Source organism: Hylobates moloch, unplaced genomic scaffold (genome assembly GCF_009828535.3).
Source record: "Hylobates moloch isolate HMO894 unplaced genomic scaffold, HMol_V3 SCAFFOLD_11, whole genome shotgun sequence".
In the NCBI taxonomy this organism is placed as follows: Eukaryota; Metazoa; Chordata; class Mammalia; order Primates; family Hylobatidae; genus Hylobates; species Hylobates moloch.
The window spans coordinates 93,211,331-93,225,706 of record NW_026652286.1 but is presented as its reverse complement, the minus strand read 5'-3'; the positions used below and the strand labels follow the sequence as shown (position 1 = coordinate 93,225,706).

General features: G+C 35.3%; 1 protein-coding gene across 3 annotated transcripts in view; it reads right to left on the bottom strand.

The window, feature by feature from the left end:
• Nucleotides 1-14,376, bottom strand: part of ARHGEF12 (Rho guanine nucleotide exchange factor 12) — a 149,755-nt gene that overhangs the window by 64,642 nt on the left and 70,737 nt on the right. For 2 of the 3 annotated variants that reach the window (XM_032167722.2, XM_058424524.1), the window contains exons 2-4: nt 14,124-14,147; nt 12,448-12,533; nt 10,815-10,871 (exon numbers count right to left, since the gene is read on the bottom strand). In XM_032167722.2, the coding sequence (XP_032023613.1) occupies nt 10,815-10,871; nt 12,448-12,533; nt 14,124-14,147 (167 nt within the window). The remainder of the gene's footprint in view (nt 1-10,814; nt 10,872-12,447; nt 12,534-14,123; nt 14,148-14,376) is intronic. The other variant, XM_032167724.2, reaches the window with a different exon arrangement.

Below are 14,376 nucleotides of genomic sequence, written 5' to 3'. Positions count from 1 at the left end.
AGGAAAACAGTAAAAAGAAAGGAGGTGCGTACAGAGTACCTGAAGTTATTCCCCACAGAAGGGAAGAGAAAGGAAGAGTTCAGGGGGGAAAAAACCCTGGCTTATAGAAAACATAAACAGAAAAGACAAAAAAGTAGAAAAGATAAAGAATCTGTGAGCTCAACCAGTTCCTTCATCTCTTTCATATACTTACCTGATTCCTAAGGGAGAATTTGTGTTTCTTCTAAACAACAAATGAAAACTGTCAGGGCAAGGTGAGAGAAAGAGGGCCCCAGCCAGAGGAACAGAAATGTCCTGCCAGAGTAGAACCCTGATTAGTACCCAGGGCTGTTTTATCATAGACCAGATCTGAAGATCTTGAACTCTGTGTTAGCCAGAGACAACATACATTTTCAGCTTTGCAGGATCTAAGCATGTCACTGAAGTCAATATATATATAAAACAGGTAAAACAACACAAAGATAATGATGAGAAAATAAAAACTTTTTCTAAAGATTTTAATACAAAGAGCCACAATCTTTTAAATAAGTCTGATTTACCAACCAAATGATATGTTAAAGATACGTTAATAAAAAATATATATAGACTGTGTGTACAATGGCTTATAGAAAACATATACATATAACAAATTATACATATACACACAGTGTATATACATATCTATTCTTGCTGCTAATGACACATCATGAGTACATGAGCCTACTGTAGCTTAACATGAACCTTAACCCTTGAACTCATGCCCTACACAAAAATTAAAGCAGATCATGGGCCTAAACATAAGCTAAAATTTTTCATAAGATAACATAAAAGGAAATCGTCAAGACCTTAGGGTATTAAAGAAAACAAAAAAGGAAGAAAGAAAGAAAAAGAAAACAGATAAATACATGTAACAAAATATTTTATAACATTAAAAAAAGACCTTAGGGTGGGTTTATAAACCATAAAAAAAACCTAGGAAACTGGACAAAAATTTAAAACATTTGCTATTCTAAAGATACTGATAAGAAAATGAAAAGGCAGGCCAGGCACGGTGGCTCACACCTGTAATCGCAGCACTTTGGGAGGCCGAGATGGGCGGATCATGAGGTCAGGAAATCGAGAACATCCTGGCTAACACGGTGAAACCCCGTCTCTACTAAAAATACAAAAAAATTAGCCAAACGTGGTGGCGGGCGCCTGTAGTCCCAGCTACTCGGGAGGCTGAGACAGGAGAATGGCGTGAACCTGGGAGGCGGGTCCAGCCTGGGCGACAGAGCGACACTCTGTCTTAAAAAAAAAAAAAAAAAAAAAAAAAGGAAAAGAAAATGAAAAGGCAAGCCACAGAGAAAATATTCACAATACAGATATCTGATGAAGAATTTGTATCCAGATTATATGCAACTCTTCAACCAATAATGGAAGACAAATGTTAAAGGGGGTAAAATACTTAAATAAACACATTACAAAGATACACCAATGGCCAATAAGCACATGTAAAGGTGCTTAACAGCTGCAGTCGTCAGGAAAACACAAATTAAAACCACAGTGAGATACCACTATACACCAACTAGTCTGGCTAATCATAAAAAGTGGTAGCAAAGAGGTGGAGCAACTAGAACTCTTAGAACATTATAACATTGCTGGTGGGAATGTGCTAACATTCTGGAAAACTGTTTGGAAATTTCTTATAAAGGTAAGCATATATTTACATATGATCCATGAATTTTACTCTCAAGAGAAAGAACAATTTGTGTCCACAGAAAGACAAACACGAATGTTCACAGCAGTTTTATTCATAAGAGCCCAAAACTAGAAACTCAAATGTCCATCAACGGATGAATGGATAAACAAACTGTGATATGTCCATACAATGTATTAGGAAGGAAGAAAAGGACTACTCATACATACAACAAACATAGATGAATCATAAAAACATCATGGTAAGCAAAAGAAGCCAGTATGTAAGAAAGTAAACACTACATGACTCCAGCATAGAGAAGGAAAAACTAAACTAAAACAACAAAAAGCAGAATAGCAACTGCCTAGGGGAGAAGCAGGGAAGAGGAGTGGAAATGACTGCAAAATGAAATGAAGGAACTTTCTGCAGTGATGGAAATGTTCTGTTTCTTAAGATAATGTTTACATGAGTATGCATATTCATTTGTCAAAATCTTCTAACCATATACTTACAATTAGTGCATCTTATTTTATGTAAATTTTACCTCAATAAAGTTGATTTTCAACATTTAAAAATGTGTTACCCCTAAATTCTAGAGACTTCTAAATACTAAATAACATATTCACCACTCTCACAAAACAATAAATTGTAATGAGGGCAGGAGATAACACATTAGAATTCAACCTTTGTTATCTGTTCAGTGTTACTTTCTTCAAGTAATTAGGACAACTATAAAATAGGATATGAATACAAAAATCAAGTTAAAAAAAATTCTTTATAAATTCTAGTATATAATAAATAGAATCAGAGATTCTGGCCAGGCACAGTGGCTCATGCCTGTAATCTCAGCACTTTGGTAGGCTGAGACAGGTGGATCACCTGAATGAAGTCAGGAGTGAGACCAGCCTGACCAACATGATAAAATAAAATCAGCCTGGTGTGGTGGTGCATGCCTGTAATCCCAGCTACTTGGGAGGCTGAGGCAGGAGAACTGCTTGAACCCGGGAGCTGCAGGTTGCAGTGAGCCGAGATTGCACCATTGAACTCCAGCCTAGCCTGGGCAACAGAGTGAGAGACTCCATCTCAAAAAAAACAAAAACAAAAACATCATTAGACTAAGCAGCATTTCACAGGAATCTTCTAAAATCCATGCTTGCTTTTGGAAACAAATATTTCACAACCTCCCTTACAGTTATTTGAAATTTCAAAATAAACTAGATATTGTGACTTTAGAAATCAAGGCAATTATAACACTGAATACATTTTTTCATACTATACTCGTGCTTCTCCTTTCTCCCACCCCACCTCACAAAAGCTGAAAATTAATGAATTAAAGGTTTCTAATATGGGTGATTGCAGTGCTAAGCAACCTGGGCTTCTTAAATAGACCTTTTTTCAGATGCCTGCAGAGAACAGGATGCCTGTAAAAGATGAGGGAAAAGGGTATTTGGAGTTGAGGAGTTTGCTATGTTTGCACCTTTCACTTGAATAAAAAAATATATAAAGTAGTTAGCTTAATGCCTAACAAATAATAAGGGTTCATACTTGTTAAATATTATTTTATTATGACTGGGGGGGAGTTTGACCTTGGATTTTCTCCTCTATCCATGCTACTAGTACAATTATAAGTACTTTTATGTTAATAAACTCCTATCAACGCAAATGATCCTTAAGAGGATCGATTCTGGCTGGACGTGTTTGGGAGGCTGAGAAGGGCACATCACGAGGTCAAGAGATCGAGACTATCCTGGCCAACATGGTGAAACCCTGTCTCTACTAAAAATACAAAAACTAGCTGTGCGTGGTGGCGCGTGCCTGTAGTCCCAGGCTACTCAGGAGGCTGAGGCAGGAGAATCGCTTGAACACAGGAGGTGGAGGATGCAGTGAGCCGAGATCGCGCCACTGCACTCCAGCCTGGCGAAAAGAGACTCCATCTCAAAAAAAAAACCAGGATCAATTATGACTTATGTCTAAGTTTTGTTTTTTAGCAAACAAGGAAAGTAGTTTTGGATGGGTAAGGAAGACAGAAGGGAAATTTAAAAGGGTAGAGCTTCTTGTTATAGGTAGCTTTAGAAGATGAGAGACAGCTGGATGTCCTTAAGAAAAGAATCAGTCTTCTTACAAGCTTTTCCTAAATATGCATACTGAAGTTAGGTGCCCCTCTTACAGACTCCCACTGCACCCTCTGTATACTCCTATTGTATCACCCTTACTCACACTGATTTGTATTTGTTTTTATTCTTTCATTAGATTTTATGCTCCAAAGGTGTAGGGGCTGTATCTTGATCACAATCTTATCTCAGAACCTTGCATGTATTTTGGGACAGAAGGAAACTTACAAAAATTGCTTATGAATTAATGAAATTCAGACAAGCAGACAAGTCTAGAGATGAAAGGAAGCTCAGAAAGGGAGGTCATCAGAGAGAAAAAAACAGCACCACGCACAGTCAATTTTATAAATATGCCTAGAATCCTAATAGATTAATAAGAATCAAGAAAATCTATTAGTATTACTTCAGAATATAGCACACCTGTTTTCTCCAATTCATAACAGTCTCAGTCTGATAACCTTCCCTCTTATTTCTACAGCAAAAGGAGAAGATGAGGGACAAAGAATAAAGAGGAAAAGGAAAAAGAAGTATGCACACATCCTATTCAATTTTTTCTTCTCCCCAAATCCACTGTATTAGCCACATTTATTATTTTATATTTACCTGCTAATGTGAGACCGATGTACTTTAACATGTACTTTAAATCAGTAGACCAATATAAAAAGTGTTACACATACAGTCAATTCAGAATCTATAAAATTCAAATTAACAATACTAGTGTCTTGTCCGTCTGTGGTGTCTGCATAAATTTAGATTTGTGGTAACAATTAACTGGAAACGAAGCCATCCTACCATTCAAAATTCAGAAATCCAGTCCTTCAAATGCTCAAATCTATTATGTTCCCTCTCATTCAAAATCAAATGAAATGTTTTTTCTTTTTCTTCAGAGAAATATTCTATTTGTTGACCAGAAGCTGTTTTAACCTACCACAGAGGGAAAAATTCCACCCTCTGTAGAACTAAAATCACCAATACTGGCTAAATTATCATATCTTTGAACTATCCTTTTTGACACACACACACAAAAATCCTACTTCTTTTATTTGTTTTAGCAAATTTGCATTGAGCATCTGTCCATACTAGCTATTTAACAGTGCAGTCCATAGGTGCTATGAAGAACCCAAAACTACTTGGAGTTTTTGTTCTCAGAGAACATAAAGTCCTGGCAGGACAATACTGAAAACAAATGGAGAAAAAAATGACAATGTTTAAGAATCAGAAAATGGTACAGATAATAGGCCCTGTATGTTACAGAGAAAGCCAAAGATAAAAGTAGACTCATAACTCTAAAATAGCAATCTTCAAATTTCATTAATTAAAAAAACCCCAAAACCAGCTTTCGTCATTTTTACTTTTTCTGATTTTCACAACTCATATAGTCCACACTTTTGTTTTGTTGCTAAATCCTTTATCATCTGGTATAAAGATTATTAATCATAACTACCATACAAATGTATCTATCTGTGAATATGAGTTCTGTAAGGCCACCTAATTACTTTGGTATGTGCTATATGCCAGCACTTTGCATAGACACAGGCAGAGTGTTCAAAAAGTAAAACCATTGAGACTTAAACTTCCTTCAAACCTAATCCTAACAGGCAGGCACAGTGGATCACACCTGTAATCCCAACATTTTGGGAGGCCAAGGCAAGAGGACGGGTTGAGGCCAGGAGTTTGAGCACAGCCTGGGCAACTTAGCAAGATCTCTTCTCTACAAAAAATAACAGTAATAATAAACACGTTTTTCAAAAAAACAAAAGACTTAGTCCTAGTAATAACTCTTCGGTCCCATTGTTCTTAGTGCCATATGAGTATTTCTTCACAGCTGTTTTTTTAAGTGCATATAGAGTAATGGTAAATGAGTGCATATCTCTATCATTGCACTTATCAAAGTGTATTGCAATTCTTTTGTACCAGACTGTGAGCAACCAGAAACTAGGTACAGTCACTTCTATCTTTGTATCTCTATCCCTTAGTATAGTGCCTGGCATATAATGGGTGCTCACTAAATAGTTATTAAATATATTTGAATTTTATACATGAAGGAAATTTTAAATAAACATACTCAAACACTTTCTAATTAGAAAAAAAATCACAGCCTTGAAGACTATGCAAAGTAGAGAAACATTTCTATAAGAACACTAATTAACCTTCTGTCCTGGCAAAATTCCAACTATAATAATTTGATTTTCCATCTACCCCAAAATAATTCCTCTAGTTACAAAACCAACTTTATTTCCTGTTTCTTAAAAATCATATTTTGCCTAGAAGCTGATAAACCTGATATCATGCTTCATCTCATCAGTGAAGTAAAGATGTTATATCAAATTTACATAAATACTATCCATTTCTGTTTTATTTCCTTATCATAACAAAAGACATATTTTTTCTGTTATAACAATGTGGCATTTAAAACTAACATAAAAAGACTGCTTGCTTCTTACTCAATAGATAATTACCAATGATCATATTTTGAAAGTGAAAAAAAATGAAGTTTTATTCTATAACTGTTCCTGAAAGAAGGCCATAACTCCCATAATGAAAATAGAGTGTGGAGCATATTAATGAAAATGGAGTGTTAAACATGTAAGATAACCTGTTAAATCTTCCATATTACATTGACTTTAGTGAAAGCACATTAGTCTTTCTTCACCTTTTATTTTACTTCATGACCAAACTTCTCTAAGTTTCAGCTCTTAAGAATTAGCTTCAGGGAAGGGAGTGGAGAAGGGCCATGTGCAACCTCATAAAAACAGCTCATTTTAAACTGGTGCCAGACATACATGTTTTATGAGTAAGACCTCAGATAATCCTTTGATTAAGAAGCTTCTTGATTCTAAATGCACAATCTTGCCAGCAAGAGGAGCCTTAAATTCCAAGTATGCTGATTTCATTCTTTCAGACCACTACCAGAAAAATGTCTCTAAGTTACATTTTCTTCTATCTTCAAGTTTTTCAGAAGGAAAGAAAGATTCAATTAGGATGAGTCAAGATCTTATTCCATCAATTTTCTCTACTAAAATACTTCCTATGTCAATCTCAACAATCATTCATTCAAAACTCACTTAATGAGTGCCTCCAATATGTTCAGCATTATGGGAGATGTAAAGATAAACATAAATATAAGTAATTAAATACAAATCAAGATGTCAACATTCAGAAACAACAAAAGTAGCTGGGCAATCCTAGGAAAAGGCAGTACTTGAATTGAGCCTTGAAAGATGAGTAGGATTCTAAGTTACAGGTGGTAATTCATTCAAGACAACAGAAATGGTATGTGCAAAGGAAGAATGCCAAAACATATTTGGAAAATGAAACGCTGAAGGAGAATCAGAGTAGAACAAATTGTGGTGTTATCTTAATAACTACCTGTACTTTCTTAGCAAGTGAATGACCAAATTCTTACTTTAAATAATATTAACCTGACAAGTCAAGGCAGAATACAGAATGGAGAAAAGTTAATGAATCAATGTGAAACTGAAATAAAAGTAAGTTATGAATCTATTAAAATAGTCTAATAAAATGATGGACAAGGCAGTGGGGTTGAAACCAAAGAGTGAAGGATGAAAAATATTGTGATGGTAGAAAATCAAGAGGACCTGGCAAATAGCTGACCACGGGGGACAAGGGAAAATGGAGAAGTCAAATATAACTTTAATAGAAATATAAGACTAGGTGAGTGGAAGAATGACAGTGTCATTACAAGAATTAGGGAAATAAAGAGGAAGATCGATTTCCAGCTATAGAGAACAATGATGAACTCCAGTTTGGTCACTCTGAATTTATGGGACACTTAAGACTGGAGACTGGAAGAAAGATTGGGGACAGAAACTTGGGTCATGCCTACATGTATAACACAAGAGGGAAAAAACAATCAAATAAAGAGAGACAAAATAATTACAAAGAGTAAAGAACCAGGTTGATGTAATATCATAGACACCAAAGAAAGGGCATTGGCAAACATGGAGGAAAGGCCACGTGAGGCAAACAGCAAGAAGGCAGCCATCTGCAAGCCAGCAAGGCAATCTTCTGACTTGATCACACTGACATCCTGATCTTGATCTTCTAACCTCCAGAACTGTGAGAAAATAAGTTTCTATTGCTTTAACCACGCAGTCTATGGCACTTTGTTACAGTGGCCTGAGCACACTAAGACAGCTTTAAAAAGACGTAACTTATTTTCTTGAACCGAATACTGTCAGCAGGAATCTGTTCAGACACCAAGACAGCGGTTAAGAAGCAGCTATGGTCTAACTCAGAACTCCCTTGCTGAATCTCTCATTTCCTACAGTAACCCACAAAAGTATGTACCCTAAAACTTAAAGGATAATAATAATAAAATAAAGATTAAAAAAAATTGTAGATCAGAAAACACATCCATACACGTTTAATAGACTCTAACAGGTAGAGAGTGAAAAATAAAGGGAAATGGAATAAACAACCGACTGACCGCACTGGGCAGAAATGTAACAAAAAAAGTCAATACAAAGCAAACACTTGGTTTCCTTTTAAGATGCACAAAATAAATCTATTTCACAAAGTAGCTCTAAAAATGGCTAAGAAGCCAGGTGCGGTGTCTCCTGCCTGTAATGCCAGCATTTTGGGAGGCCAAGGCAGGAGGACTGCTTGAGCTCAGGAGACAGAGACCAGCTTGGGCAACATGGCAAGACTCTGTCTCTACTATTTCTTTCTTTTTTTTTCCCCTGGCGAATCATTCCTTCAACAACCTCATCTCTATTAAAAAAACCAAACAAAACAGCTGGGTGCAGTGGTGTGCACCTGTAGTCCCAGCTACTCTGGAGGCTTAGGTAGGAGGATCATTTGAGCCCAGGAGGTTGAGACTGCAGTGAGTCATGATCGTGCCATTATACTCCATCCTGGGCCACACAGCGAGATCTTGTCTCAAAAAAAAAAAAAAAAAAAAAAAAAAGCCAAGAAAGTTTAAAATAAATAATATGTGAGTAACTAGCATTTTTGTTAAGTACCCAGCTAATGAATTTTACCCCGAGAAAACAATGTATAATCTCTAAAGTTTGAAGTGGGCTTATAATAAGACCCTACACTAAAGCAGAACGTCACCAGTTGCTATGACTCCAATCAGTAGTTTCAAGCTTTTCTGAATCCCCAGAGACTTTTTCATCTATGCTAACTGTACGTAATCTAAAGAAGTCTATTCACACAGGTGATAAAATATTTGTAATGTCAAAGAGATTTATGTTAGCATGCTAATTCTGTTCTAATCAACTCATCCCTCCGAAGAGTGCTTTTTGAGGACTTGTGGACTCAGTTCCTTCCAAAAAAGGTATTTCAAGGGTTCTCAAAAACCAAACACACAGAGAAGCCACACCTTACTTCCCGATTACCACTTAAAATGTTTCTATCACTACCAAGCCAATGGCATGTCTGAACTAGTATTAATGTTTCTACCACTGCTAAGAAAAATATTAGTATAATATTTCTAGTCAGAGGTTCCTAAATTGTTAATCTTCATCCAAAGCACAGAACAAGCTTCTAAATACACATCACAGATCTAAGAAAATGGAGAGGAAGAAGAAATAGAACACTGCAAAGGCTACTGAAAAAGAATAGAGCTATAAATGTTCATGTTCCTAAGGAGAGGATAAACTACAGAAAGCTCTTTATATAGCACAGAAAGATAGAGTCTCGAGGAATTAGGTATTTCTTACTTATCAGCAGCCAAAATACTCTGAAAGGAAGAAAAAGTGTAAACTTGATGTGCCACAAGGCATAGTATACATTTACTACTGAACTACTGTAAAAGGTATACACAGAAAAAGCAGTGGTCACAAAAACCCAAGTAAAGAACTACGTGTCTGTATCTAACATAGAAGCATTAACTGGTTTAGAACCAAACACTGAGCTTTCTTAATACTAAAAAGTATCTGATATGGGCTCAAGTGCTAGCAGATACGAATTATCAAATGTCTTAAAAGAGGGAGGGCAATTCCTGTATTTTTTCCTCTCCTATATATCAAGCTAGGAAACATCTGCACCTGGGGGAGCTTCTACTCTACAGACTTGTGCCTCTATTAAAGATGACCTGATTTCCCTTTGAGGCCAAATTTGGAATCTTCCTAAAAAAAGAAATAATTTATCAGCCTTTCAGAAGTTATTTTTAAAGTCTTAGCTCCAGGTAATTCCTCTCCTATTCACTTTTCTCAAAAAACAAGAAAAAAACCCAAAACAAAACCCTAATCAAACTCCAAAAGAAGGAAAGAGGGCAGGTAAAACTGCAAAGGAAAAGGAAAAATAGTTATGAACTTCACAAACATGGTTTATTGTATCTTTGGAAGACAGGACACAGTCTAGAAATATTAGCATTTCAATCATCTGCTGCAAAAGTTGACCACTCAGGTTAAACTTGCTCTTTGTTAAGATTATTTTTAAAAGGTACCATTTTGAAATTTTCCCATTCCGATTAAGCTTCAGAGAAACTTCTCAAAGGCACAAATTCTTCAAGCTATGAAAATAAAATACTTACGTATTTTTGCCATCGTGGATAAATTATACAAGAATGACTTTTCCACATGAAGAGGCAATTAAAAATAAACAAGCAAAAAATGAAATAAAAATTCCAAAGAACTGCTAATACTTCTAAATTACACCAGTGTTATACTTAGAGGAAAAGACTTAATTCCTCAAATTCTTCATGATCCAAACTCTGCAAATGAGACGTGGGAAGAAGATGACAAGAATTCAAAGCCCATTCATGTTATTTGGAGGAACCTGACCCAAACATATTAGAGATAATCACCTTCCTACCATAAACAAGACGGGAGAAGATGGGCAATGTGGCCTACTCTTAATCTACAATGTTAGTTTCTAGCAACCTTAAGCTTCCACATCACAGCCACGTTAAAACCCCAGGCTCCCTTTCCCTGCAGTAGATCATGCCATGCACAGCAGACACAAGAAAGGCTGCAGTTATTTAAAAAGAAAGAAAGAAAGAAAGAAAAAAAGAACAGAAAAGGAACACCATGAAGCAAGCTCCAAAGGGCAAGGCTGAATTAGCTACATTAGCTTACCATATATCTCGGATCTACTCTCCTCTGAACTAGACTTTGTCTTCTTGGAGGAGCTATCTGCACAAGAGCGGGAGAAAAGGAGAGAGATATAGAAAATATGGAGACCAATGTAAGGGGAAAAATTCATGGGGAAAAAGGAATGAATCATGATCAAGTTAAATCGTGCAAACACAAAGTATGAACATAACAGATGACAGCACTTAGAATAGTCACAAACAGCACAGGTAATGACATATTTTAAAGATTTATCGAAGAAAAGACACTGCAATAAAAATATATTCAAACAAAACAACACATGAATAGTACACAAAATATATCACCTGGTAATTGTAGAGATGACAAAAGCACTAAAAGCTATAATGATCTCATTATGAAGCATTGCATACACCTTTGCTTAAATCTGTCTCTGGAGATGGGCACAGCACAGACGTAGATACAAAATAAACCTAACAAGATTATATTTTTGTGAACATAGGGCAGAAACTTTTGACTTTATTGGCAAGACAATACCTAATCATGTAAATGAAAGCCTCTGAGCCCCATGACTACAAAATTAGGCATCGGAATGGAAAATTCTCTCTTCATGGAGATCCGTAAGTGACGTAATACATAGTCCCACAACCAAAGCCTCCTAAATTGATGACTGGAATTTCATTTTACCCACTACCCAAAATGCAGAAAATGATTATCTGTGTGCTTCCTAGATAATATTTATAATATTTTTTCAAAATAAAGGAGTTTATACTAATAAAGTATGAAACGTCTTAGATAAATAAAACACACTATTCTCTATTAAATATTTAAAATTATATTTCTAAGTAAAAAATACCTAAAAATAGATACATTATTTTATTTTTATGTATCTGAGATTGCGAGATTTACTTCCTCTCTTGTCAAAGGGATATGCAAGTGAATAAAATGGTATGTGCACAAAAAATATATATCAGTTTCAAATGAAAAAAGCAAGATTACCAAGCACTTTCTATGAATCGAATACTGAGTAAGTTTACAAGGAGAAAGCAAAAGGAAAAAGCCTAGATGTTTTAAAAGGAGATCAATCTGAAAGTCTGTTAACGTGACAACCCTAGGAAAGATCGACACTGCTTAGGTTGAAAGACAGCTCTTTAAGTTCAGAATACTTTTTAACTGAAAGAAAGGGATTTCTATTCATTTGTTTACTCTAAAATGAGACAATCATTAATTTGTGAAATTGATTTATCTAAAACTCCAATTCACCATAATCACAATTGAATTTTTAGATGACTACAGAAGTGTAGAGTTGTTAGAGCCTTGGTTTTACGACATACTACTGCTTATACCATGATTCAACTTAATACCGAGTCCTTGATCTGACCAAATCTCCAATTATTATATAACCATTTCTATTATTATCACTACTTAAAGATATAATATAATCTACAATGATACTTCTGTAGTGGAATGTACAGTGTTGGAAGTTAAAAATGCTTGCATTCCTGCTAAACGCAAAAGCCTTATTATGATATAATTGGAGGAATGTGAGAGTCCTAAAACAGATCAAACAACTATTCCTGAGTGTTTCGGGTAGCTTAAGCTCTATTATTCTGAACTTCACTACTCTCAATAATCTTTGAAAGAATAAATAGTGTTTTACCTGTGGGATCAAAATCATGTGATGCAATGCGCTCAACTTTCTGCTTCTTATCTGTTGGTGACTCTCGGTTCAAAATACTTCCATGCCTAAATTAAAGCAAAGTAATCAAATGCTTAGTGCAAGAAAATCATTAGAATAAAAAATTTAAAATTCCAAAAGTGGATCTTACAAGAGAAACCAAGAAATCAGTTTACTTTACACAGCACCATAAGCCTCTCTAATTTACATTTTTCAATAAGTTTTGGTGATACACAGTCTATTTACTTGATTATAAAAAGTGCTTAAAATAATTAAAAATAGTATTCAGCATTAAAGTCTCTTATTCTTACAAGTAACTGCTTATATTTTTTTGTGTGTGGTTTTCACAAGTCAATACTATCATTTCCATTTAACAGACAAAAAAAAAAAAAAACACAGTGCCTAAAAGGAATTAAACACATTCTCCAACTCTACATATACAACGTCAAGTTCAAAATCACTGTATAAATAGAGCATGCATGAGACTGGTTTAAAATTTAAAAAGCAAGCCTTAGGCAAGCCTCATTTTAAGCCTGCCTAGGTAGTTCTAGCCACAGAAGTCTTAGCCAACCACTTTAAGGACAAATGACATTATTATTATTTTTTCTATGACTTAGCCAATTACACTGATCAGATAATGGTTAGGTGACAAGACCATAGCAATAAAACATATGTACACATACACATATTCACTGAAATGCCAAAGTTAGCATTGGATCCTGGACTATGCTGACACTAAAAATGATAAAATATAATAATTAGGAATGACATACTACCTAGATTTTATATTTATGATAATTAACAGAAGAAATGCTGAAAGCAAAAATACTGAGGAAGAGGCATTTAATACCTGGAAATGAATAAATATATAGACATGGATACAGGCATAGATATATTTGAACATTTTGGATTTTTTTCTTCACTGTCTTAAAAACTAGGCCGGGCACGGTGGCTCACGCCTGTAATCCCAGCACTTTGCGAGGTCAAGGAGGGCGGATCACAGGGTCAGGAGATTGGGACCATCCTAGCTAACACGGTGAAACCCCGTTTCTACTAAAAATACAAAAAATTAGCCAGGTGTGGTGGCGGGTGCCTGTAGTTCCAGCTACTCGGGAGGCTGAGGCAGGAGAATGGCATGAACCCGGGAGGCGGAGCCTGCAGTGAGCCGAGATCGCGCCACTGCATTCCAGCCTGGGCGACAAAGCAAGACCCCGTCTCAAAATAAATAAATAAATAAAATAAAATAAAAAATAAAGTAATTAAGACTAAACTAGTGCCAAAGTTCATTAACTAAAGGCAATTATAGTCACACAAGTGATAAAACACATTAAAAACTAGCATTCTATTTTCACCTCCCAAGCTCCTCATAATTCAAAACAGTCACAAATAGATTTTAAAATTAATTCTCTTCAGAGTGACCTTAAATATCACCTTGAACAAAATTTTCAAATGCTTATATTAAAAATATTATCAAAACAATGCTGTCTTCCAGAAAAAGTAACATCTTCTATATTTTAAATTTGTAAAACATTTTGAAATTTTGAATTACTTGAATACACATTCTCAAAAGCCACAAAAATCCACCATAATTTCAAAGGGATGCTTATAATTAAAATATAACCTAAACTTCAGTATAAAGTGCAATTGAGCAAACTTACCTTATAGGTTTTTTGAGGGGAAACCTGAAACAAAGAAAAAATAAGGATAGATGTAGTTATTTTACTTATAAGATTTTGTTACTAAATTTATTCATCCTACTGAACCAGAATAAGAGATTTAAATCTTATGGTAACTTTCCAATAGCAAGAATCAATAAACTGGAGGAATAGGAAGTTGAACACCATGTTTAAGTATCTTAACTACTTTGTTAAATCTTAAACTGCCAGTGCATTTACCATCAGCTGTCCTAGA